Below are 26,624 nucleotides of genomic sequence, written 5' to 3'. Positions count from 1 at the left end.
CGCCATCGGTCCCTATCCTGAACAAGATTAATCCAGTCTCTAACATCATATCCCACCTCCCTCAAATCCATTTTAATATTATCTTCCCATATACGTCTCGGCCTCCCTAAAGTCTTTTTCCCTCCGGCCTCCCAACTAACACTCTATTGCATTTCTGGATTCGCCCATAAGTGCTACATGCCCTGCCCATCTCAAACGTCTGGATTTAATGTTCCTAATTATGTCAGGTGAAGAATACAATGCGTGCAGTTCTGCGTTGTGTAACTTTCTCCATTCTCCTGTAACTTCATCCCTCTTAGCCCCAAATATTTTCCTAAGCACCTTATTCTCAAACATCCTTAACCTCTGTTTCTCTCTCAAAGTGAGAGTCCAAGTTTCACAACCATAAAGAACAACCGGTAATATAACTGTTTTATAAATTCTAACTTTCAGATTTTTTGACAGCAGACTGGATGATAAAAGCTTCTCAACCGAATAATAACATGCATTTCCCATATTTATTCTGTGTTTAATTTCCTCCCGAGTGTCATTTATATTTGTTACTGTTGCTCCAAGATATTTCAACTTCTCCAACTCTTCAAAAGATAAATTTCTAATTTTTATATTTCCATTTCGTACAATATTCTGGTCACGAGACATAATCATATACTTTGTCTTTTCGGGATTTACTTCCAAACCTATCTCTTTACTTGCTTCCAGTAGAATTTCCGCGTTTTCCCTAATCGTTTGTGGATTTTCTCCTAACGTATTCACGTCATCCGCGTAGACAAGCATAGCTAGGAACATTAAATCGAGATGCTTGAGATGGGCAGGGCATGTAGCACGTATGAGCGAATCCAGAAATGCATATAGAGAGTTAGTCGGAAGACCTGAGGGGAAAAGACTTTTGGAGAGATCGAGACGTAGATGGGAGGATAATATTAAAATGGATTTGAGGGAGGTAGGATATGATGGTAGGGATTGGATTAATCTTGCACAGGATAGAGACCGATGGCGAGCTTATGTGAGAACGGCAATGAACCACTGTACAGTAATTTGCTGAGACGTTTTTGTTTACATTCTCCTCTCATAAGTCTTGCGGAGTGGATGATTGCAATTACACTCACCCACACTCTAGAGGAATGACCTCAAGAAGCATTGCTACTCTTTACAGCGTTGCAACATGTTACATTTCGTATTCTCAAAACTATTGTACTATCAAAAAAAATCTATTTGCAATCATTTTGATCTATTACCTCTGTGAATTAATGTAATAGGTTGCCTTCCAGTCTGTACAATTTTCTATCGCTTCGGTCACAACGGAGAACACGAAACAAAATTAACAACAAAAGAATATTTTGGTGGCATAAGGCAAAGAATTCGATTAGGATGATGTTGAATGCTAGCAAACAATGACGCTACAGTCAAAGTGGGGATTTCCTTTCCTGATGCATTGTCAGGCGATCGAATCCACGCGAGGGTGTCGTGACAAAAGATTCGTTAAGCCCGGGGCAGCGCTGCGGAAACGCTTCTGGGCCGCAGGGACACAGTTCTATTAGCTTGGCAACCTCTGACGTAATACGAATCCTCTCCGGCAGCAGCGAATGTTTCCATCCCATCCCTACGAGGCGGACTCCCATAATTGTTACCGAAGTTTGTACACGACGTATCCAGTTACGAGGCTAGCATTGCGTGAATCTGAAATAAACAACTTTTAATTAAAAAGACTCCTGGCTTTTCTTGAAGTGTGGGACGGCTTATGAAACAAAAGAAGGGGCATTTCCGTGTAAGAACACTTCCAGTAACAACACGGGAATAGAAGCAATGTACTGTAATCATATTTTCTTTTCAACTTCCTGATTATGAGAACAATAAAGACAATGTATTGTTATGTTGCGAAAAATCTACAAGTACAGTGGGTGATCAAATTATTAGGGACACTTGGTAAAAGTAGGAATTTCATCTTCAAATTCAATAATGAGACAATATCAATACATAAAGGTTCTGAAGGAACGGCTTCTTTCACAAGTACTGAATGGTTTCTAGATGCTTATTTTATGTTCATGCACGACTCTGCGCCCTGTCACAAGGCAAACAATGTGACAAAATTCCTTTCTGACAACAAAATTAAGGTTCTGGATTGGCCTGATAACTCTCCGGACCTTAATCCGATTGCAAATATTTGGGAGCTAATGAAGAGGCAAGTTCATCCAGAAATTACCACAAATAAACAATCTTTAATAGAAAACTGATCAATATGTGGCATCACGGCCAAGAAATTAAAAACAATTCTATCTAATGCATTTCTAGTATGCCAAAGAGAGTTAAAGCTGTAATTGCTGCAAAGGGATGTCTGACAAAATATAAGTTTTCTTGTTTATTTCATTCCATATTCATTATTACACAATTAAATATGTAATAATATTGTTTATAAAACACTATTTAGAGTAATAAAGCTTTTCCAGTTGAGAAAACCCAAATTACTTGTGTTTTATGTGAATTTGAAGATGAAATTCCTACTTTTAACAAGTGTCCCTAATAATTTGATCACCCACTGTAAATTCACTCATAGAATTTTTACAAGAAAAACATAATAAAAATTTACTCATATCCTGGTTTTATTATTCTTTTTTTATATGTATTTATTTACATAAGCTTTAACATCTAGGTGAAATCCCGTGTGTTATATCTTTGGATATATCAGTAGGCTGTTGACTATTGGGTTCCTGTTTGTATTCTCGTGTGTTGTAGATGGCTCATTTTCATGTAACTGATTGACATTTTTGTTAATTTAATGATTTTGATAATAGTGATTAAGGCGTGATGTACGTACATTTCTGATCCAGCATTTACCTTTGGCACTGACGGAACCCACAAAAAAAAAAAAAACAGTCAGATTGGTCTGCCACGAGGTTTGAACTCGGCACCTCCCAAATACGAGTCACAAATGTTACCGTTACCGTCTGAGCCACTTCGCTCTTTTTTTAAGTTTTTTTATCTACATTCGTGTGTAAAATAGAGGCTTTTATCCAACATTTTTCAATTTCAAAACTGTAACTACATTTCATAAAAGGTAAAGGAACAGTTGCTATAGTGTTAAAATAGTATAGGGCTTACTATGAAACTAATTTATAATATTATATTTTATAGCATGAATAAAAGCTTGCTAATGAAGTTCAGTAATTTTTACGAATGGAATAACATTATAAACGTGTTACATAAGTTATTTTTGTACGACAGCATTATAAAACAATAAATAAAGAAAATAACATCAGAATGCTGGGCAGTCTGATATCATAGTCTATGAAGAAAGAGGTTACTATGACAACAATGATGTATTAAATATTATAGCATGGCAAATCGTTTCATAATGTTAACTTTATGGCACACGTTATGCCTTCATAGTAGAGTCATGACGTTTTAGTTGTCATGGTAACATTTTACGGCTCTGGTACAATACTACAGCATATTATGCACGATTTTCACTAACGATAAAGACTGTTTATGATGCTGGAGTTAAAAAAAAGTAATAAATTTATATTTTTCATTGAGAAGTAGCTATTTCTAGTTCTGAAACTCTAAATCGGCTATATAAAAAGACGATTTTATACTTCAATAAATATATCAATACTAACGGTCTGTGTCAAACATAACAGGATCGCCAACATATAATCACTCAACAGATGAGCAAAAGTGGCTAATATGGCTACTTTGTTTCCGACTATAATTCTAAATTGGCTACAAAAAGTGGATTTTATACTCCAATAAATATATCACTATCAATGGCCTATATATTTAATAATCAAACAACAGGATCGCCAACATCTGGTCACAGACCAGCCGAACAGAAGTGGTTATATGGCTACTTCGATTAAAATTCTAAATCTGCTACAAAAAGACGATTTTATACTTCAATAAATATATCAAAGTTACAAAACGGGGAAATTTTGTAATGGATAGTCATAATATCTGTTTAAAATCGACAGGTTGGCAGCATTTGTAATCACTTTTCCCCCATCATTCCAATGGGAACACAGCTAACGACACTCCGGCCCCAAAACGGCAAACTAAGGAACTTCCATAATGCTCTACCCTGGCTCACAACAGTTAATACATGCAGTAGCAAGTTGGCTCACCTGTTCTGCTGCAGCGTGGGGGTGGGCGGCGGCTTGCTCTGCTGTCGCTCGCACTGCACCTGCCGCTCGTACTCGGCGCACATGTTGAGGATCTCTTCCAGACGGGCTCGCTCCTGGACCTCCGCCTCCTGCTCGCGCAGACGGGCTTCTTGCGCCTGCAACAACATCCCCAGCTGAACTCGTCTTGTGTAAATAGTTTTGTCCATCAAATTGTCAATTTGCACCAGCACGCATCTGTTCCAAGTCTTCGTCAGCAATAGACTTCTTGTTTGTCGATACAAGACCCTCGCTTGTTATAAGCAGAATGTAGATCAAGGCAGGAATGCTGGCGGAGTCCCGGTGTTTTCCATCAAAAGGTTCACTAACCCTGTCCCTTCAGAGTTTTAATTTTGGAACAACACATTCTTATGGTTTTAGTAACTTTTAAATAGACAGAGTGTCGGTTTTCCAGGCCAGAAATCCAGGTCTGAAACCCGATACGTCCTAAATGACGTCATTTGTTTGTCCCCATACATGTAACACAGTGACCACACTTTTTGTGCTCCTAAGCCTTACATCGAATATGATAAAACGTTATATACTGTAGTTCCTTCCGTCTATAGACTATCAATAAGGCACCGAGTTTTTGTAAATTCTACAATTTTCATAGAAATTTCTTGAAAATTTTACATCAATTAGATACTGCTAAAACATATTGTTATTTAGATAATTGTTCGAAGATAGGTTTCAAGTTCATTGACACAAACTAAGTCAGGAGATAATGGGGTAGGTTGGCCAGTTCCTTTCCGACTCCAATGCATACATCGCCGACTAGCTACATATTACACTAGTCAGACTTCAGATGCATACAAACAATTGTTCTTCCTCTGACACATATCGTCAAGTGAGATGTACTGCCTGATAATAGATGTGCAGATACGGAATTAAAGTTTGTAGCGAGTCTTGATGGAAGTCCACCTGCATGTAGACAACAATTTCGCACGACTGTCCACAAGTAGCATATACACAGGGACTCTTGTTCACTGCACATGCGCAGTGTCTTGTAAGCGAAACTTGCACAATAAGGGAGCTCCAAATTTCATGTCCGTATCTGTACAAATCAGTCAGAACCTCAATAAGAGGATTGCTAATATATATATATATATATATATATATATATATATATATATATATATATATATATTCTGTGTTCTCAAATTTTATGATGAAAAATGTGCCCAGAATATTTTTATTTTAATATAATTTATAATTTTAGTAAACATTTATCTGGGCCTCACATCAAGATAATCAATTTCCTAAAAGTTTAAAATCAAGCTGAGACTTTCTATACTGAAATGTTGTATTGGGTTTTTCCTTGCAAATACTTCAATAAAAAAATTTGACTTACAACATTACTTTTCTTTTTTCTTTTTCAACTTTGCTGCCCAACATAAAAATTTACATTTTACAACATAATAATAATAATAATAATAATAATAATAATAATAATAATAATAATAATAATAATAATAACAACGCCTCTGATTGAGGTTCTGGCTGATATGTACATCTATTATCAGGCAATGCATCTCACTTGACGATATGTGTCAGAGGAAGAACAATATTGTTTGTATACATCTGAAGTCTGATTAGCGTAATATATAGCTAGTTGGCGATGTGTTCAATGGAGGGGAAAGGTACTGACGACCCTACCACATTATCTCCTGGTCTAGTTGCCTCATAAGTGATGTCTCCTTGGTAATACTTATGAGGTTCAGACCCGTCTTCAAACAGTTGACTAAACAATCAACAACAACGATAATAATAATAATAATAATAATAATAATAATAATAATAATAATAACAATAATAATAACAATGCCTCTGATTGAGGTTCTGGCTGATATGTACATCTATTATCAGGCAGTACATCTCACTTGACGATATGTGTCAGAGGAAGAACAATTGTTTGTATGCATCTGAAGTCTGACTAGCGTAATATGTAGCTAGTTGGCGATGTGTTCAATGGAGGGGAAAGGTACTGACGACCCTACCACATTATCTCCTGGTCTAGTTGCCTCATAAGTGATGTCTCCTTGGTAATACTTATGAGGTTCAGACCCGTCTTCAAACAGTTGACTAAACAATCAACAACAACAACAACAACAACAATAATAATAATAATAATCATCATCATCATTATCATTATCATATGTCCACATGAACGCATTTCATTTACTGACCTGTTGGAAATGTGTGTGGAAAGTTTCATTTCCCTAGATGTAGGCTAGCCATTCAAGAGATATCTGATTTCTAGTAAGTTAAAAAAAATCTGATTTGCAGTAAAAATCAGTTTAAGGTTTATAATATGTATTCTGAACATAACAACCACTTGTATGAGATAAAATGAATTTCTAAAGCAGAATAAAGACATCGCGATGAAATCTTCAATACAATATTCCTCATGAAACCGTAAATCTTTGCCACCATACATAAAACATGAAGAAAATGACCAAAATAGCACCGTAACGCGCTCCTTTGGTAACGACTTGTACTAAATTCTACATTCCCATAACACGATTTTTATGGAGATCCTAGTTTTAAAGCTCTGTCACGACATCTCAGAGTTTTACATGACTCCACCGGGCGAAACTAGAAATGTTATTTTTTTATGCAAAAACGTCCTTTTTTTTTTAATAATCGAAGTTTAGAAAGCTGACTAGATCTGCTAGGCTGCGATGGGGCAAGGGTTCGAATCCCTCTTGCATCGATTACATGACTGCATTTCCTTTCGATTTTTTCTCCAACTGTAAGACAGATCTCAAGGCCAATTCTCCAATTTATCTCGTCAAATATCATCTCGATATCGCTGGTTGATATAGCGTCATTAAATAACAGGTTAAAGAAAGAATATGAAATGTTTATTTTCTACTTATGTGCATAGTACATAATATCACTTAAGTATTTTTCTATAGTAATGTCACAAGAGGTCTGAGATTTGCCGATTAAGCCACGAGCGAAGCCAGTGGATTTATCTGGGAAATCTCAGACCTCGAGTGGCATTTATTAGGACTATTTCGCGAATAAAATAAAAATGTAAATAATATATCCCTAAAATTCGATCATAAAATGTTAATAATTGTATATTTATGAATACTTAACCTATTCAGACATTGTGAAGTCGAAACAGATGAATAACGATTACTGCAATAAAAAAAATCGAATGTTATTCAGTAATGCCAATTGAGAAAAGCGAAATACAGATTTAAAAATGTTAATTACATGTACTGCGCTTTTCTCTTGTTATTATAACAGAAATATGTTGTCAATATCTGCTGAAATCATAATTTAATTTAAACATTTTATAGTTAATTATTACAAATAACCTGATTAATACATTAATTAAATGAACAATTGTTATGAAGGAGTGTCATTGTCTTTAGATGCAATGGACATGGAATTAGAAGATGAAGATATAAATGTTAAATGTTATGTTTTATTTAACGACGCTCGCAACTGCAGAGGTTATATCAGCGTCGCCGAATGTGCCGGAATTTTGTCCCGTAGGAGTTCTTTTACATGCCAGTAAATCTAATGACATGAGCCTGTCGCATTTAAGCACACTTAAATGCCATCGACCTGGCCCGGGATCGAATCCGCAACCTTGGGCATAGAAGGCTATACCAACTCGCCAACCAGGTCTACTGAAGATGAAGATATATATGTGGAAGTAGGATTTCGCACTTTATTTAATTCAATGGATTCATGCTCATTGATTTACGTGGAAACAGTTGGCGACATTGACTAAACAAAAGAACGACAATGCGATAAATCGAACTGCAGAAATTATCGCGATGTATGACTGTGATTGGTTAGAATTCAAAATTTCATTACACTTCATTGGCCGAAAATGGAATGACGTCATATAAACGAAATAGTCTTCAATAACAGCTCAGGAAGTGTGACAAAGTAGCTGAATTGTTGCGAAATGTGTAAAAGGTCTATAATGACACCAACATTTTTTTTTTCCTTAGAATTTATAATGTTCAGTTTTCGAGGTGTTACTTCGTGTCCCAGACGAGCAAGTGCCTAGAGGGCCTTCACAGCATACGTGTCATAAGATTCATATAATTATCACATGTAAGTGGATATACAAGGCAGTAGCTTCGGGTGAATTGCGTTTGGTACACGCTTGTCGGAAGGCGTGAAGAACCTGAACAATTACACGAACAGTCACTCTATAAAGCAACTGGACAGAGACCCGTGGTATGCCGTCACCAAGCTCTGTGTGATCTTAGCTATAAAAGTTTTTTCTTAAGACTCACCGCAATATTGCCAGACGTGCAATCGTTATCACATTTCTACTGTTAAACTACTCAATATCAATCACGTGAAACACTGGCGACGATTTTGAAATCGTGGTCATAATAGGCCTACATATTACGTCATTCAGAAATTTAAGTTGCTACATGTGCTACACGTATGTAGTATTTCTTGACCTAAAAAAAAGGCATTCGACAAAGTGATATGGCATTGTTAGCAGAAGAGGAGACGATACTAAGGGATATGCTACTGGAGCTAAATGACAGCTGTGAGCAGTATGGGATGAAGATAAATGCAAACAAGACGAAGACCATGGTTATAGGGAGGAAAATAAAGAAGGTAAACTGGCGATTTCTAAATGAGGCAGTAGAGCAAGTGGACAGCTTCAGATACTTGGGGTGTACTATAAGCAGTAACATGAGCTGCTGCCAGGAAGTCAAAAGGAGGATAGCAATGGCAAACGAAATACATACAGTTCATTGAAATTAAACTTTGTCTCTTGGAACATAATAATAATAATAATAATAATAATAATAATAATAATAATAATAATGATAGTAACGACAAAAATAATACCCAAGGAAAAACAATAAGAATACGAATAAAACAACAATAATAATAACAATAATAAAATAATAATCATAATAATAATGACAATAACAATAATAGTAATAATTACAAAAATAATGATAACAGCAATAATAATAATGATTTTAGTAATAGTAATAATAATAACAATAATAATAATAATTTTTCATTTTTTTATTTTATTTTATTTATTTAGAATATTAACGTGCAAAACAACAGCACAAGGCCAATTACAGTTTAGCACGATACAAAACAGAACAAAACAACAAATGATGATGAGAATGAATGATAGAAAATGGCAGTGATAATAATAATAATAATAATAATAATAATAATAATAATGATGATAATTATAACAGTAAGAGTAATGATAATAATGAGAACAATAAGAATAAGAATGATGGTAATCATGACAAAAATAATAATGGGAATAACGATAATAGTAATAATAATTACAATAATAATGATAATAACAGTAATAATAATGATGATAATAGTACTTACTTACTTACTTACTAGCTTTTAAGGAACCCGGAGGTTCATTGCCGTCCTCACATAAGCCCGCCATCGGTTCCTATCCTGTACAAGATTAATCCAGTCTCTATCATCCTATCCCACGTCCCTCAAATCCATTTTAATATTATCTTCCCATCTACGTCTCGGCCTCCCCAAAGGTCTTTTTCCCTCCGGTCTCCCAACTAACACTCTATATGCATTTCTGGATTCGCCCATACGTGCTACATGCCCTGCCCATCTCAAACGTCTGGATCTAATGTTCCTAATTATGTCAGGTGAAGAATACAATGTGTGCAGCTCTGCGTTGTGTAACTTTCTCCATTCTCCTGTAACTTCATCCCTCTTAGCCCCAAATATTTTCCTAAGCACATTATTCTCAAACAGCCTTAACCTATGTTCCTCTCTCAAAGTGAGAGTCCAAGTTTCACAGAACAACCGGTAATATAACTGTTTTATAAATTCTAACTTTCAGATTTTTTGACAGCAGACTAGATGATAAAAGCTTCTCAACCGAATAATAACAGGCATTTCCCATATTTATTCTGTGTTTAATTTCCTCCCGAGTATCATTTATATTTGTTACTGTTGCTCCTAGATATTTGAACTTCTCCACCTCTTTAAAAGATTAATTTGCAATTTTTATATTTCCATTTCGTACAATATTCTGGTCACGAGACATAATCATATACTTTGTCTTTTCGGGATTTACTTCGAAACCTATCTCTTTACTTGCTTCAAGTAGAATTCCCGCGTTTTGCCTAATCGTTTGTGGATTTTCTCCTAACATATTCACGTCATCAGCATAGACAAGAAGCTGATGTAACCCGTTCAATTCCAAACCCTCTCTGTTATCCTGGACTTTACTAATGGCATATTCTAGTTGCTGTTGACGTGCCAGAGAATCAGTCCCATTCCGAAGCTTAATAACGATGATAATAGTAATAGTAATAATAATCTTAATAATGATGACAATAATAATAATAGCGTACAAATCGTCGTCCACCTGGATTACAGTTGCAGGAGTGCACACAAGTTTCACGGCGGGCTGCAGTAAAGAACAAACGCTGACTCAACAAGGGCCCGCCCAGCTTTGCATCAGCCTCAGCTTCCCGTAATGCAAGCCATTACGTGTGGAATGCGAGAAATGTCGCCAATTAATTCCACCGGCCGAGTAATAGAGCCATCAGCAATTCCATCTGGTAACGCGACGCAGATGGGATTTCGCGTGCTATTACCGGCCGGAAGCCACGAGACATTTAACCCGGGATAATCGGATCCGAACCAACGCCTCAGCACCACAAAATTCACGTCATATTCCTTCACCCGGCTCCATAGACTCATTGACTTAATGAAATACTTAATTTCGGTTAATTTTATTAACTTTATTTAACCCATTTCTATAAATTCACCCATTCGGTCTATTATTTCGCTGAGTTTATTCAATTATTACATACTAGCCGTACCCGTGCGCTCTGCTGCACCCGTTAGAAATAAATATAAAGTAATTACATAATTAAAATAGGACGTTTCATCCAGGGAACATTTGTGTTTGATAGAAGGATAAATCGTTTAAAACGTTACTTAATTTAAATTGTATTTAAATTATTAAAATGGGGTCATTTTCGTCCAGAGAGCACTCGTTTGAAGCAATGACAATTCCTTCACGTTTCTTATTTGTTATTACATGCAACCATAGTTTAATGAATGTACAAAATAGCCTATTAAGTTTTCTGTGTATGAGAAGCTATTTTAATCTCACCTGTCCTCGATTCACTCAGAAGTTACTGTAATAACATTATCCATCCAGAGCAACTACACTTTCCAATGGTGAATTAATAATTAATTATACAAATCGGTTAATTTAACATCCGTTATTACTTCATACAAACACAGAAACATTATCTGTAGGCTATCTTTCATAGCTTTCGATTGTTGCTATCCAAGGCCCCTTATAGACGAAGTCATTTGTTTTTTAATTCATTACACGGCCTTAGATGGCAGTTATTTTAATTTTAAAACTCATTTATCTCATTAAATATCAGCCCTATCAAAATTTTTCAAGGAATAAAACTTATCGGAAATTATTTTTAAAGAAACGTTTGTTATGTAACATTTTTCACAAAAATCAATAATAAGCGAGATATTTCGATTTATTTAATTCAGGCCTCCTTATAACCCCCTTTTTAAATAATGTATTTTGAATGCCATATAGCCTAAAATCTAAGTTACAACGAACTTAATATATATTACAATTTTCATCGATATCCGTCCAGCCATTATCGCGTGAAAAGGTAACAAACATACAGACAGACAGACAGACATACAAACAAAAATTTCAAAAAAGCGATTTTCGGTTTCAGGGTGTTTAATTATATATGTTAGGACCAATTATTTTTGGAAAATCGAAAATTACCAGAAAAATTTCGGCTACAGATTTATTATTAGTATAGATTAATTTACGGTCTCACTAATAAAAACTCTAACTCAGTCATTTAACTGTCTTATACAGTGAATAGCTCGTTTATAAGTCGTGTGTAACTATTATAGAACTACATCACAGTTTCGTCATTATTTTATTATAAAAGGTAGCAGAATAACTGTAATAATTCTTTATTGCATCCGATAGTGTGCGCTAGTGTGAAGCGCTAAGTATCGATAGTACAACTGGGCCTGATCGATTACTATGCTATATTCTAATCAAAGAGTACAGCTACAGCAATACCATTCTAATTATTCTGTTCTCTTTGATTTATTGTTCTGTGGTTACTAGGCAACCATCATCATAAAATGACAGTCGATACGAACAGCTGTTAGAGGGGCGGCCATTTTTTCTCTATATACAATGCTTAAACAAGGGGTTTCGTATATATAACTATTGCAAAGCAATTCCCATTGTATAGTTACAGGCTGTTTATACATCCATCGCTTATGCATGGTTTATTAGTAACGTTTTCTGTCCCAACTCAACATAAGTCTCTTATAAAAATGTATTAGTAAGATGGTATTTCCTAAATAAACAAATACCTACATTTAGATCTGATATAATGCACGTGTCCTTGCTAAATAACGTAAAAGAAGGCTCATTTTCTATTGTGAATTTAATGATCCACCTCTTGCTTCTTAAGAAGTTGACACTTCCACTTTCAAATCTTAGGAACTTCTCTGAATTACCTACTGGGACTCATAATATCATATTCCGTATGTTTTTGCATCTCTTTCCTGGCATATACAGTACGCAGAACAAATGTCATTTTCTTTGCAACCTAACTAACAACAAATATTCAAGTGAAATCTTTAGCAAACTTAAAAATTTGTAAGTAATTACTGGATAAGAGAAGTAATTACTGAACTTTATTCATAAGCCGTGTTGAATCTTTCGTACACTACTTTTAACAGTTGAATATAAATAATTGATTAAATGGCGATCTTACCCGTGTTAATTATGTAAGCATGTGTGGCTTATAGCTGTTTCGGTGCTTCATCACACCATCCTCAGAGCCTACTAGATCTCGGCGTCATCTCGAACTTCGCTGCCTGTAGTGTGGGTGCGTTCGATTGTTGAAAAGTGTTGAAATGTGGTGTCAAATAGTGTGTGTGTTCTGAAATTGATCTGTGTGTTGAGAATTTGATCAGGGTGTGTTTTAGTGTGTTTGTATATTTCATATTGATCTAGTGTGTTGAGTTTTTTGTTTTTGGGTTGTATGTGTAGGATTTCCATGTCTGTGTTTATGTTACTGTATGTGTGGTTAGCATTAGTTATGTGTTCCTACACAAACAACCCAAGAACCAAAAACTCAACACACTAGAACAATATGAAATATACAAACACACTAAAACACACCCCGATCAAATTCTCAACACACAGATCAATTTCAGAACACACACACTATTTGACACCACATTTCAACACTTTTCAACAATCGAACGCACCCACACAAAAGGCAGCGAAGTTCGAGATGACGCCGAAATCTAGTACGCTCTGAGGATGGTGTGAAGAAACATCGAAACAGCTGTAAGCCGCACATGCTTACACAATTAACACGAGTAAGATCGCCATTTGTCCCGCGCCGTGGCGTCGTGGTCTAAGGCATCCCGCCTGGGATTCGCGTTACGGAATGCGCACTGGTTCGAGTCCTCATGGGGGACGAAATTTTCTTATGAAATTTCGGCCAGTGTATGGGACCGGTGCCCACCCAGCATCGTGATGCACTTGGGGAGCTACAATAGGTAGCGAAATCCGGTTGCGAATACCAGCTATAACGGCTGGGGGATCATCGTGCTAACCACACGATACCTCCATTCTGGTTGGATGATCGTCCACCTCTGCTTCGGCATGTGGGCGTGAGGCCAGCAGCCGGCTGGTCGGTCTAGACCCTTCACGGGCTGTAGCGCCACGGATGATTATTATTATTATTATTATTATTATTATTATTATTATTATTATTATTATTATTATTATTATTATTATTATTATTATTATTATTAAGATCGCCATTTCATCAATTATTTTTATTCAAAAGTTTTTAAGAATTCACTAGAAAAGTAAGTGTTCACTGAATAAGAAAAGTAATAACTAATCAATATTAAAGAAATCTAAACTGTAAGATATTACTTAAGTCTTATTCAATTGTCACCAAGTAACAGCCAAAAGCAGTTTAGGCCTACTTATTTTTATTCAATTACCCCATAGTCTCGCAGTTCTCCTTTGAACCAAGCCACTCACCTGTTTCCGCTTCTGCTCGAGCTCATCATTTCTGGCCGTCAGCTCCTCCAGGCTGCTGCAGTTACTGGAGGCGTAACTCACACGAAGGTTGGGGTCCCCAAGATCCCCGCTGCCCGCTGACATGGTGCGGCGGTGCCCAACTGGGGTAGAGGTGCCCAGATTGGCACTCCTGGGCGGCGATGGAGTCACGCTGCGGAAGGCACTCCCTGGGGAGTATGGCAGAGGGTTCCTGTTGAAGGCAGGACTCGGAGTAGCGAGGCGAGCGTGGAATCCTCCAGGACTGCCGAAGCCAGACTCTCCAGAGCTTCTGCCGAAACCTGGCGATGGTTCGTTGCTTCCCGATAGAGACCTCGTAGAACCCATCGAGCGGTCAAGATTGTGCTGAAGGCCTCTATCGAAAGCGGGGCTCGAAGTAACACTCCTGGATATCCCGACTGGTGTTCTGTTTGCTATTGACTTGGAGCTGTGGTTGCCGAACACGGGGGTTATGCTCCTGGGCGCACTTCCGTTCACTAGTGAAGCGTTGTACATGTTCGTGGGTGTGCCACTCCTGGAACGTATGGATACTCCGTTCGAGACGGGGGTATTATAAGTGTTTGGGGTCGAGCTCTGAAATCCTGAGACGGGGGTGCTGCTCCTGGATGTCACCCCGTTCGCTAGGGGAGATGCATGTGGCACTGGCGACGCACGAGAAGGACCCAGAACGGCACTTGCTGGGGAGTTCGCGGTGGGACATCCGGCAGGGAACACTTTTGGAGAGAAGTGCTGTAGACGGTTGGCGCTGGTTCTGCTCTGATGTGCCATCAACTCAAACCGCGACACTTTGCCGAGCACGCAACAGTCCTCGCTTCGCTCCCCGCTGGCACAACTGCTACTGGTGCTCACTTCGCCCCAGCTGTCCCTCGGAGATCGTCGCGGTGCCATCGGTGGTTTCTTCTCTAGGGCAGTCCCGTCGTTGTTATCAGAGCCTGTGAATATCAAAGTAACAATTAAAAACTGTATTTTAACCCTAAAGCAATATGAATTGTCCATCTATGCTATGCTATAAAAGGATGTGTGTCAATTATAAATTTACCTGTGTATGAAATATTTGTTTGTATGATTATGTCTGTATATTCCACATTGCTTTAGTATGTATAATAATATTTGTTGACTTATGGACGCTATATGTGTTATTTCAAGCCAAATTCTACGTTATTGTTATTCAATTATGTTTTGTATTTACAGATATCATTTTTTTTTCAATGTATTTAGTATAATTAAGCGCTTTCTTTATGATTGATGTAGACTTCTCATCTGTTTGTGTTGCTAGTTGTAACTGTCTTAAAATTAAGTTTACATTTCTCTTATTCATAACATCGACAGAAAAAAAAATGTTAAACATGTATTTATACAGACGTGGACAAATTATTAGCAAAATTGAAGATTTTTATTATATATTTTTACAAAATATGATTCTTCAATTTAGACTACAGTTGACATTTTTCCGTATTTCCAAATTATTAGCAAAATTGAAGATTTGTATTGTATATTTTTATAAAATTTAACTCTTCAATTTGGACTACATTTGATATTTTTGCATATTCACAAATTATTTGCAAAACTGAAGGTTTTTATTATATACTTTTACAAAATTCGATTCTTCAATTTGGAATACAGTTGACATTTGGGATCTTTCCAAATTATTAGCAAAACTGAAGATTTTTATTTTATAGTTTTACAAAATTTGACTCTTCATTTTAGACTGTAGTTGAAATTTTTGCTAATTTACAAATTATTAACAAAATTGAAGATTTTTATTATATACTTTTAAAAAATTTAACTCTTCAATTTAAACTACAGTTGACATTTTTGCATATTTCTGTCAATTGTAATCATAGAAATATGCAAAATTGTCAACTGTAGTCTAAATTGAAAAATCAAATTTTGTAAACAGAATTATCATAAAAATCGTCAATTTTGTTAATAATTTGTCCACGTCTGTACTATATTATCTCAAGTTTATTGAAAACTTTAACCCTAATATACTCATTTAAATAGGGTTTTTATGTGGGGAAAAAAAAGGTATATCAGTGTTGGGTTGCAAAAATTCTGCGTTGTATCAGGACTACTCTGGCACGTTGAACACGTCACCCAGTTTGGGGAATGAAAACCACAGTTGTGTTGGTTTGAATGTCTTACTTTCGTTTTGGTTTACAAATGAAGAGTATGGGTATGTCATAAGAGAGAAACATTGACTCCCACAGTACACCTGTCGTACACGGCAAAGTTCAACGAAATTTGTTGGGGATTGTATGCGTGAAGTTCACTTCAGTCTACATATTATGTGCACAATTTAGTGCAATGTATTACTTTTTTTTAATTGTTTGAGAACACTGAAGGGACTACTGATTTGTGTTAAGTGTAGGGCAAGCTATTGTGTTATTTTTTCTAATTCTTAGATAATGGTACGATTAGGCTATTTAGCATACTGCAATTGAGGGGTTTGCCGGAAGAAAGGCGGATAGACCTCTACGCCCTTCTTCGGGAAAAGGTTTAAAATGTAGTGAATAATTATAGTAGCGAAATTTTGTTCTGATTGTACTGAACATACCTACAGGACAGGGCTGCGTGTGTGCGTGATTTAGTCAGTCAGTCTACAAGTAGAGCTAGTGCTGCGTGTTACGCATACTGTACTGTGTGTGTTTTCTCTTGGTAGAGACTAAGCAAATATATATAGTTCAATTTAGTCAGTCCAGTTGTTTCCTTTGACTGCTTTTTATGTTCATTATTGTCCTTGCTTTAAGAGTAAACAAACTTATGAAACTCATAGATTCAGACGGAAATATTTTATGTCCTATAAAGAGATTTGTTACAATATTCAGATTTTTGGGCTTATTGTTATCAGGATTATACAAAGAATAAATTTTATTTATTTATGTTCACACAAAATGTGGATTTTCTTTTTCTGTTATATTCAGAGATTTTGCTTTGCGTACTTTATGTCTACTCAGTACATCTGAAATAATGTAAATTACTTTAGAAGTAGATAATAAATGTCATAAAATGTATCTTTGTTTCAATTACCTGTGAAATTTAAATCTGAAATCTACATTAAATCCCCTAAGCAAATCATTATATGGATAAAGGGCGTATAGACCGAAGTTTTATATGGTACAAATATAAGGAAATTTAATAATATAAATTGTCTAAATCCTACAAAACATTTATACTCGCTAAGATTTTTAATTTAATGTATAATTTTGTTCACTATCTGTATAACATTTTATTCAGGTGCGTTTTAAAATCTTAGATTGTCTGTATCTCAATTCACCATATTGACGTATACGCCCCTTTTCCGGCAAACCCCTCAATTAATGTTTGCAGGTTTTTAAGTTCTGCTATGGAACAAAGTATCCGAAATAGTAATATACGTTACAAGAGCGGTATGTTGACGTTTTCATGTTCGAGGAAAAGATTGAAAAAGCGAAACGTAGTTGAGCTTTTTTAATTTCCGAGAACATGAAATCAAACATACCGCTCGTGTATCGTACATTATTTTGTGCGAAGATCGTTTATTACATACGTGAAAGACGAATTTCTAATTAGTTGCAATGAAATCTCCATCTTGGTTTCTGTTTAATGACGGCAACTTTAGAAAACAAAAATATCTATACTCCAGCAGGCCGTGATATACATCTGTCTTTTTTTTCCCACAGTCTATAAATGCGAACTTAAAACAAACGGTAAGGTTATGTAATGATTTATTTTTCATTTTAATATGTTAACAATATTATTTATATAACATATTGCAGTAATAACATCGGCATCTGGAATCTTGTTGATTTTTTCACGGCTTCCTTAATGTTACTTGTATCAGGAATACAATAGCTTTCGTGGAGTAGTAGACTTTACCTAATTCTTGCAAATATTTAAAAACGATAATTAACAGTGCAATTTAGGTGAAATTGCAGTGGTAAGTTTCCAATTTATAATTATTACTATGTTAAACGTCTCTAAAAATAATATGTTAAAAGCCTAAAGCAGCAAAATGAATGTCGCGCTTAAGCGGTAAGAAGAGGGAAATTGTTATGTGTGTTACGTTGGGAATACTGAATGTAGTATTTCACACTTACCGCGTATTGGTTCTGTGCGGAAAACAAGTAAATACGCACGATCTCGCACAAAATCATTTTCAACGTTTCGCAGAAGGGATCAGTCGAGAACAATCTTTGGAGATGCCAAAAATGTATCGAAGCAGAAGGATACTTAGAAAATCTCTGTGACATAGCAACGACACACTTATATTCATTTTTAAGTTGTTCATAATATATATGGGCACTCCTGCATTTCAGAAGCCAAAATCTGTTTTTGTGGCCAAATATCTAAATGCACGTAACAGACAAGATGCTCAAAATGATAACATTGAGACTTCAAGCATTGATTTGTATAAATTCTAGCAGAACGCAATATTTGCTCTCACCTGGATACAAGGAGAGAGGCACCATGGATATCCTCGCATTGGGCAAGATGCTCTTCATAAGTCGAGCTTCCGCAGGGTGGTTGAAACGAAGGTAGTTTGATCTACCGATGCACAGCATACAACCTGCATGAAGAATACCAGGCATTGTAGTGATTTGATTTACTGTACTACTTCAAAGGTTGCGACGAAATGTCTGTCACACACTTCATTCTTCGGAGGAGATATAAGCAGCTTAAATCTAACTCTAATGTAATGTGGTCTGCTTTGGATAATTAATAAATTAAACCCGAAAGATAAAAGTATTTAATATCTTTATATTTTATGCAGTTTTATTACCCGTCGCTTATAAATCCGGTGACGCAATTATTGTGCAAAATCCGACACTTTGAAGCTTCTTTTGGATTTTTAAATTCATGTTTGCGTAACATCGTTATTCATTTAAGTAATATAACTACACACATCATCTCTGTATTCCTCATCTTTCACTGTTGCTACCTCTCGTCACTGGAACTCTCTGCCGCCTGAAGTCAAGGGCTGCCGAACATTGAAATCTTTCAAATCCAAGTTAGAAAATTATCTTATGACGAGTTGCCAAACTAACTTACTATTATGACAAGTGTTGTATTGCATGTTTCCACGTATTCACATCTTTTTATGTTCTAGTGATATTTAACTTATTTTATATTTTTTGTTTTCATATTTTCCGATAATGGTATATCTATAATGTGATAAGTTGAGCTATATATAATCATAATTTTCCTTACTGTGTGTACTTAAAAAAATGTATTCATTGTATGCTTTGTACTACACTATTTTATTACTATTATTAGTATTTTTATAATAATAATTATTATTATTATCATTATTATTATCAATAATTATCTTATTTTTTATACTTTGTATGTCTCATTTATTTTGACCTGCTGTTCATATTTTATTATGCTTTTTCCTTTCTTTCTGTATGTTATATATTATGTCTGATTTGTACTTACTTGTCTACATTTTATTATTATTATCTTATTCAGTTTTGTGTGTAAAATTGTAGTGTACTTTGTAAATTTGTAGTGTTTTTTGTAACGTAGTTTTGCTTCTGGTCGAGTGTTAGAGAAGGCCGTATGGCCTTAACTTTGCCAGGTTAAATAAATCATTTTTATTGTTATTATTATTATTATTATTATTATTATTATTATTATTATTATTGTTCAGGGTGTTTGAGAATAAGGTGCTAAGGAAAATATTTGGGGCTAAGCGGGATGAAGTTACAGGAGAATGGAGAAAGTTACACAACACAGAACTGCACGCATTGTATTCTTCACCTGACATAATTAGGAACATTAAATCCAGACGTTTGAGATGGACAGGACATGTAGCACGTATGGGCGAATCCAGAAATGCATATAGAGTGTTAGTTGGGAGACCGGAGGGAAAAAGACCTTTAGGGAGGCCGAGACGTAGATGGGAGGATAATATTAAAATGGATTTGAGGGAGGTGGGGTATGATGATAGAGACTGGATTAATCTTGCACAGGATAGGGACCGCTGGCGGGCTTATGTGAGGGCGGCAATGAACCTTCGGGTTCCTTAAAAGCCATTTGTAAGTAAGTAAGTAAGTATTATTATTATTGTTATGGAAGACTTAAGACATTAGCTTTTGAAACTAGCAATGTTAATACTGAAAACTGAAATAAATACGTATATATTTTATATCTTATTATCACTGTATACTTTCACGGACTGTATTTGATTACAATTTTGCTGGTGTTTTAAATGTCGGTATTAATTATTTAGAAAAAATGTCAGATGGAAGTGAAATAGAGAGAGAAGTACGACAAGGATTCCTTAATCACATACTCTGTTCAACATCTACTTGGAGGATTTAGTGGAGAACTGTTTTCAGAACATGGGAGGAGTGATAGTAGGAGGAAAAAGAATAAAATGCATCAGATTTGCTGATGATATGGCGTTATTAGCAGAAGAGGATAAGGGATATGCTAGTGGAGCTAAATGACAGCTCTGAGCAGTATGGGGTGAAGATATTATATGTAAAGAAGACGAAAAGCATGGCTATCAGAACAAGAATAAAGAAGGCAGTAGAGCAAGTGGACAGCTTCAAATACTTGGGGTGTAATATAAGCAGTAACATGAGCAGCTGCCAGGAAGTCAAAAGGAGGATAGCAATGACAAAGGAAGCTTTCAATAGAAAAAGAGCATCTTCTGCGGACCTCTGGAAAAAGAACTAAGGAAGAGACTAGTGAAGTGCTTTGTGTGGAGTGTGGCATTGTATGGGCCAGAAACATGGACAATACAACGAAGTAAAGAGAAGCGACTAGAAGCATTTGAAATGTGGATATGGAGAAGAATGGAGCGTGTGAAGTGGACAGACAGAATAAGAAATGGAGCTGTGTTGGAACTGATATCAGACGATAGAAGACATTAAGATATATGGATCATATGCCGAGACTAAGAGGAAGGCAGAAAATAGTCAATATTGGAGAATGCTGAGTTTGCAGTGAAATACCTGTCGTTGTCATGGCATGTGAAGGGGCTACCTTTATCTTTTACATTTTATTGTAAATATCAAATTTAAATAATAAATGTAAATAATAAATTTTGGTGGACTCCATTTTGAGCTCCCGTTGTGAGGTACAAAATGGTACGTTGAAGTGAATTAGTGATTATTTATTCTTGGTCTGGTGTGTACAAGTCTGGTTTTTGCAGGATGGATACGATTTATTTCGCTTACATTGGAATCCATTCTTATGGTGAACTGAGTTCATTTATCACCGATGATGATGTACTTCCAAGCATTCTTAATCCTTCCTATTTTGTATGCAGGACATTTCGTTTTTCGTCTTTGAAATTCTTGCACTATTTAATTGCCTTTCTTTTCACTTACTGAACCAATGTTCAATCATGTTTCAAAACATCAGAAAAAGTTTGAAACAGTCCACAAATACAATTAACTGATTAAGTGGCTCGGGTAGTTCTTACAAGGCTCAACGATCACGACCAACAAAGAAACAAAAGAAAATTATTGTGCAGACATATGCATTAGCATTCCTACAGATGGAAGAAATCTATCACCATAACGTTCTAGGAGTCAAGGACCGACACTGACCTTGTGTAAGTCTGGTCGGAGTTGTGACCTTTAAGCCGTCAACAGTCGTCATCTCTGCTATGGGGTATAACGTCACAACACCGTTGGAGTTCTCGATGTGACAGTGCACGGGTTCCACTCCTGTCCCCTGCATCACGATGTCCAAATCACGGTTTGTGCCGATTGTCACTCGACCTGCAACGAAACAAAGAAAACTCCGTTTAAAAATGTTTATTATTATTATTATTATTATTATTATTATTATTATTATTATTATTATTATTATTATTACTTATTTACTTACTGGCTTTTAAGGAATCCGAAGGTTCATTGCCGCCCTCACATAAGTCCGCCATTAGTCCCTATCCTGAGCAAGATTAATCCATTCTCTATCATCATATCCCACCTCCCTCAAATCCATTTTAATATTATCTTCCCATCTACGTCTCGGCCTCTCCAAAGGTCTTTTTCCCTCCGGCCTCCCAACTAACACTCTATATACATTTCTGGATTCGCCCATACGTGCTACATGCCCTATCCATCTCAAACGTCTGGATTTAATGTTCCTAATTATGTCAGGTGAAGAATACAATGCGTATATAATAATAATAATAATAATAATAATAATAATAATAATAATAATAATAATAATCATCATCATCATCCTTCACGAATTAGGCCTCTGTAGACCTGTTTCGGCCCCATCTAGCAGTCTTCTTAACGGTCTTCCTGGTCGACGATGTCCTCTAGGTTTATATTGCATCATAATTTTTGGGATTCTTGAATTTTCCATTCTTCTTACATGATCTAGCCAATTGAATAATAATAATAATAATAATAATAATAATAATAATAATAATAATAATAATAATAATAATAATAATCAGTGATTCGAGACAGCGCTCATGACGTCGAATCCCGGCCACTTAGTCACTCATAATGAATGCACCTTTGTACATAGTACGTTGGACATTGTTTTTTTTTTACTTGGTTATTTAACGACGCTGTATCAACTACGAGGTTATTTAGTGTCGATTGGATTGATGATAGCGAGATGGTATTTGGCGAGATAAGGCCGAGGATTCGCCATAGATTATCTGACATTTGCCTTATCGTTGGGGAAAACCTCGGAAAAAACCCAACCAGGTATTCAGCCCAAGCGGGAATCGAACCCGCGCCCGAACGCAACTCCGGATCGGCAGGCAAGCGTCCTAGCCGACAGAGCTACGCCGGTGGCTGACATTGTGTTACTGTCACGTATTCTGTGACACAGTACATGACGGTTGGCCACCAAAGGGAAAACTGAGAGGTAGAAGTTAAACTGAGGGGATTCGATCCGGCATCGGAACTGGAATCCGGTGTGGCTTAGTGGATAAAGCGTCATTACGTAGAGCTGAAAACCCGGGTTCGAGTCCCGGTGCCGGAGAGAAATTATCTCTGTTCTATGCAGTGGCGGTTCTTCGGGGGAGGGAAGGGAGGAACGTCCTCCTCACATTTTCTTCTTTTGAAAATAAATACCAAATAAAATATGTGCCTTGAAATTCGAGGAAGATTCGATAATTTTTAAGTTCACAGCTATAAGAAAACCTCGGTTGATCGAGTTTTAAACGACGCGCACTCATGTGCTGCTAGAAAACTGTGAGAAAGATGCGAGATTGTCTGTGTGGAGGAAAGTTAATCCATTCCTCCTTTACTGCAGTTAACATACATAGACAACAGCGCACTAGCGGTCAGAGAAAGAAGCAGAGTTTTAAAGCAAGTAAATGAACGGAGAGGGAGGAGATCCTCCTCTGAATCAGTCATGGGCGGGAAATAGAAACCGACTGGTCGTGCAGCAAGCTCGCTACCGCTGCCACCTAACGATGTTGCATTCAACAGGACTCTTGGAGGAGGCACAACAAAAACAGTTTTAACGCAACGCTATGAAAGACACCATATAAACTTTTTGTTTTAAATTATAAATAAAAAATATTATTCATTGCACTTTATATAGGTTACTATTCATGGTTTGAAACTTTCGTGGATATTTGAAAGTTAAATTCGGGTTTATGTAAAACAAAGAGGAAGTAGTTTTACGTAGTTGGCCCCTGAAATTCACTTCTATTCATTGTTTACTAGACAGGGCAACAGCCAAGTTGGTCAGTTTTGTACAAATATATTTGAAACTGAAAGTAGGTACTCCAAACTACATCATTTTTACCATAAAAAATTAATCGGCCACCTGCAGCTTTGAACAATAATGATAGTATGACTTTACAAGAACTGACATTCTTCAAAATCATGTGATACTGAACTTGTAAAATGTACATGTGGCAACACAGACCACGTGGGGGCAGTGTTATCGCATTCCTCAGATTATTTCCCATTCCCATTTCCATTTCCGTAAAACGGTTCCGGTTACGAGTTAGTAACTGGTCTCTTCCAACACGTGTGATGCTGTAGTGTGCTCGAAAAATGCTACGAGGTTGTGAATTTCCTTGTAATTGTTAATTTGCGCAATTATTCAACAATGAATGGAAGTGAAAACATAATATATTTTGGACAATTTAGGAAACTCAGTTTACAAGAACAGATTATTGCTATACAGAAGGAAGGCCAACCCCAACACTACCTGGTCTTACATGTATGCATGTAGGCTAATTTGTAGCATGTTTCATTCAAGAAGGTGTCATTTAGTGCTGTTAACTTCTTTCCTCCTCTTAAGAAATATTCAGGAGCCGCCACTGGTTCTATCCATCCTTCATCATAATTATTGTATAGGGTCTAAACTTTTAATTTTGTTACATTTTCCTAGACTATGAAATTTCCTTTGAATTAGTGATAAAATCTGGAAAATAGTGTCATATTACACCCTGTTTATTCAGCAGAAATGCATGCTACAGTGTTTAAATCCTGTCTATAATAAATCAACTTCCAAATAGACCAAATAATAAAGATACTGCACATTCATACTACAATACAGTATTATTTCGTTTTTATTTCAATACCACTGGCTAGAAGGCGCCAGGTGGCACTGACGTCGGCATTGAACAAAGGCTGGATAGCGTCTTGCAAAACTGAAGAAAGAATTTTAAAAACAATTTATAAAAATGAGCATTTTTTTTTCATTCTTTTTATACTCTGAGACTAGTCAATCCAGGACATAGGACATACCATTAGCATCCAGAACTCTAGGAAATACAGGACGTCTGGCAACCCTAATTGACTCTCGCAGATACCGGATATAAACAAAATACGTCAAAAAGTTAGGTGAAATCGCTGCACTCAGAGAAACGTTCTTTATGGTGCGTACTACAGTAAACGATCGATAAGAAAAAGGAGTGATGCTTACTACTGTAGAAAGAGATACATTAAAGTGCAATTCAGAGAAAAGATGTGTAAATATAAACTAAATGAGAGTATCTATAAATTATATTAGAGCTCTTATGAAATGCCATGAGAGAAGAATTGAACCCCGTGCCTTTAGTGGGGACCATTGCCCTGTATAGATTTTTTTTTTTTGTCTATCTTCAATCTTTAATTTTATTCCTGTAAGAAGAAAGCAAAATGCTGGTGCCGCCACTGATACACCTTTTCCGAGAATTGAATCTCGGTCTGTAAATTTATAGCCGGTCTTGCTATCACAACAAAGAACGTTACCTAGCCAGTGTTTCTGTTTGACTTAAAGTCACGATCAATTATGCAAGTAACGTGAATTTTGAAGTGTACCGTAGAAGTGGGTAAAGTCAATCAGTGGGTGTAAAATCGATCATTTGCGATTTCTATTGAAAATTATATATTCTCCCAGTTACTTGTTAAAATTTTGTTTTGCTAACTTCATTGTTTTACATTGCAAATGTAAGCGAGAGGGACAACAAAAAGCCTGCGAATGCCAACAATGGGAACACTGTGTAATTACCGGTGAAGTGAAAATTGTTATTTTCAACTTTTTCTCTTAAATGAAAAACAAAGTCTTACAAACTCTAAATTATCGTCAGCAGTGAAAGGAGACAGGAAGTATACGTAAGTACTTTTCGTTGAGATTGTATCCTGAAATAATAGTTTTGAAGTTCGTAAATGTTGGTATTGAAACTTATTATTTTAAGAAAACTTGTACCTTTGTAGGGTTAAGTCGATCATGCCATCGACCTACTCGAAACAGATAGGTCCAGCAGGAAGAATAAATTATTCGCCGAAATACCTCTAACTAACACTTATAAACAGAAAAGTGTCATAGTATAGCTTATATTGATGGGATAGTGGGGAAAGAAGAAGACGAAATTATGGTGAATATCTTGCGTAAGCACTGCCAAAGGAACATATTTTGTACACCCCTCTGTACCTGACTATGGGAACAACGTAGTTTCTAAAGTGACATGAGGAGGGGAAGATTTCAAATAGCATCTGATATAAACCTAAGCAATGTTGAATTGCATTTTAGATTATAATTGAAGGGTGGTATTTCAATGTAAATTTTGAATTCTTAAATCTTTGTTTGTTGGTATGTGAAGTATTAAAATGTGTTTTTATGTTTTATAAGTTGGCAATCATAGTCACGATTGTACAGTGCATACCTATAGGCCTAATTGTATCGAATAGTATGATCACAGTAACAAATGATACACTATATAATGCTATAGGCATATATTGAATATTATTATTGTTTTTACACCCCTTATAACAAATAAAATGTACGTAATACACTTAATTTGTTTTTTAAAAACATAAACAGTGATCGACTTTACTCCGCAATATTTTAAAATCGATCTTAAATTAAAAAGTTAATGGTGATCGACTTTACCCTATTTAAACAGGTAACTTCGATCACAAGTCAAATAAAAA

General features: G+C 36.0%; 1 protein-coding gene across 4 annotated transcripts in view; it reads right to left on the bottom strand.

The window, feature by feature from the left end:
• The window catches only part of LOC138696965 (pleckstrin homology-like domain family B member 1), a 733,810-nt gene that overhangs the window by 217,444 nt on the left and 489,742 nt on the right, over positions 1-26,624 (bottom strand). For all 4 annotated transcript variants that reach the window (XM_069822500.1, XM_069822501.1, XM_069822502.1 and 1 more), the window contains 4 exons: positions 21,825-21,998; positions 18,707-18,829; positions 14,245-15,212; positions 4,116-4,270 (listed from right to left, as the gene is read on the bottom strand). In XM_069822500.1, coding sequence (XP_069678601.1) covers positions 4,116-4,270; positions 14,245-15,212; positions 18,707-18,829; positions 21,825-21,998 — 1,420 coding nt within the window. The remainder of the gene's footprint in view (positions 1-4,115; positions 4,271-14,244; positions 15,213-18,706; positions 18,830-21,824; positions 21,999-26,624) is intronic.

Source organism: Periplaneta americana, chromosome 3 (genome assembly GCF_040183065.1).
Source record: "Periplaneta americana isolate PAMFEO1 chromosome 3, P.americana_PAMFEO1_priV1, whole genome shotgun sequence".
NCBI lineage: Eukaryota > Metazoa > Arthropoda > Insecta > Blattodea > Blattidae > Periplaneta > Periplaneta americana.
The sequence above is the reverse complement of the archived record's forward strand: the minus strand, read 5'-3'. Positions and strand labels throughout refer to the sequence as shown.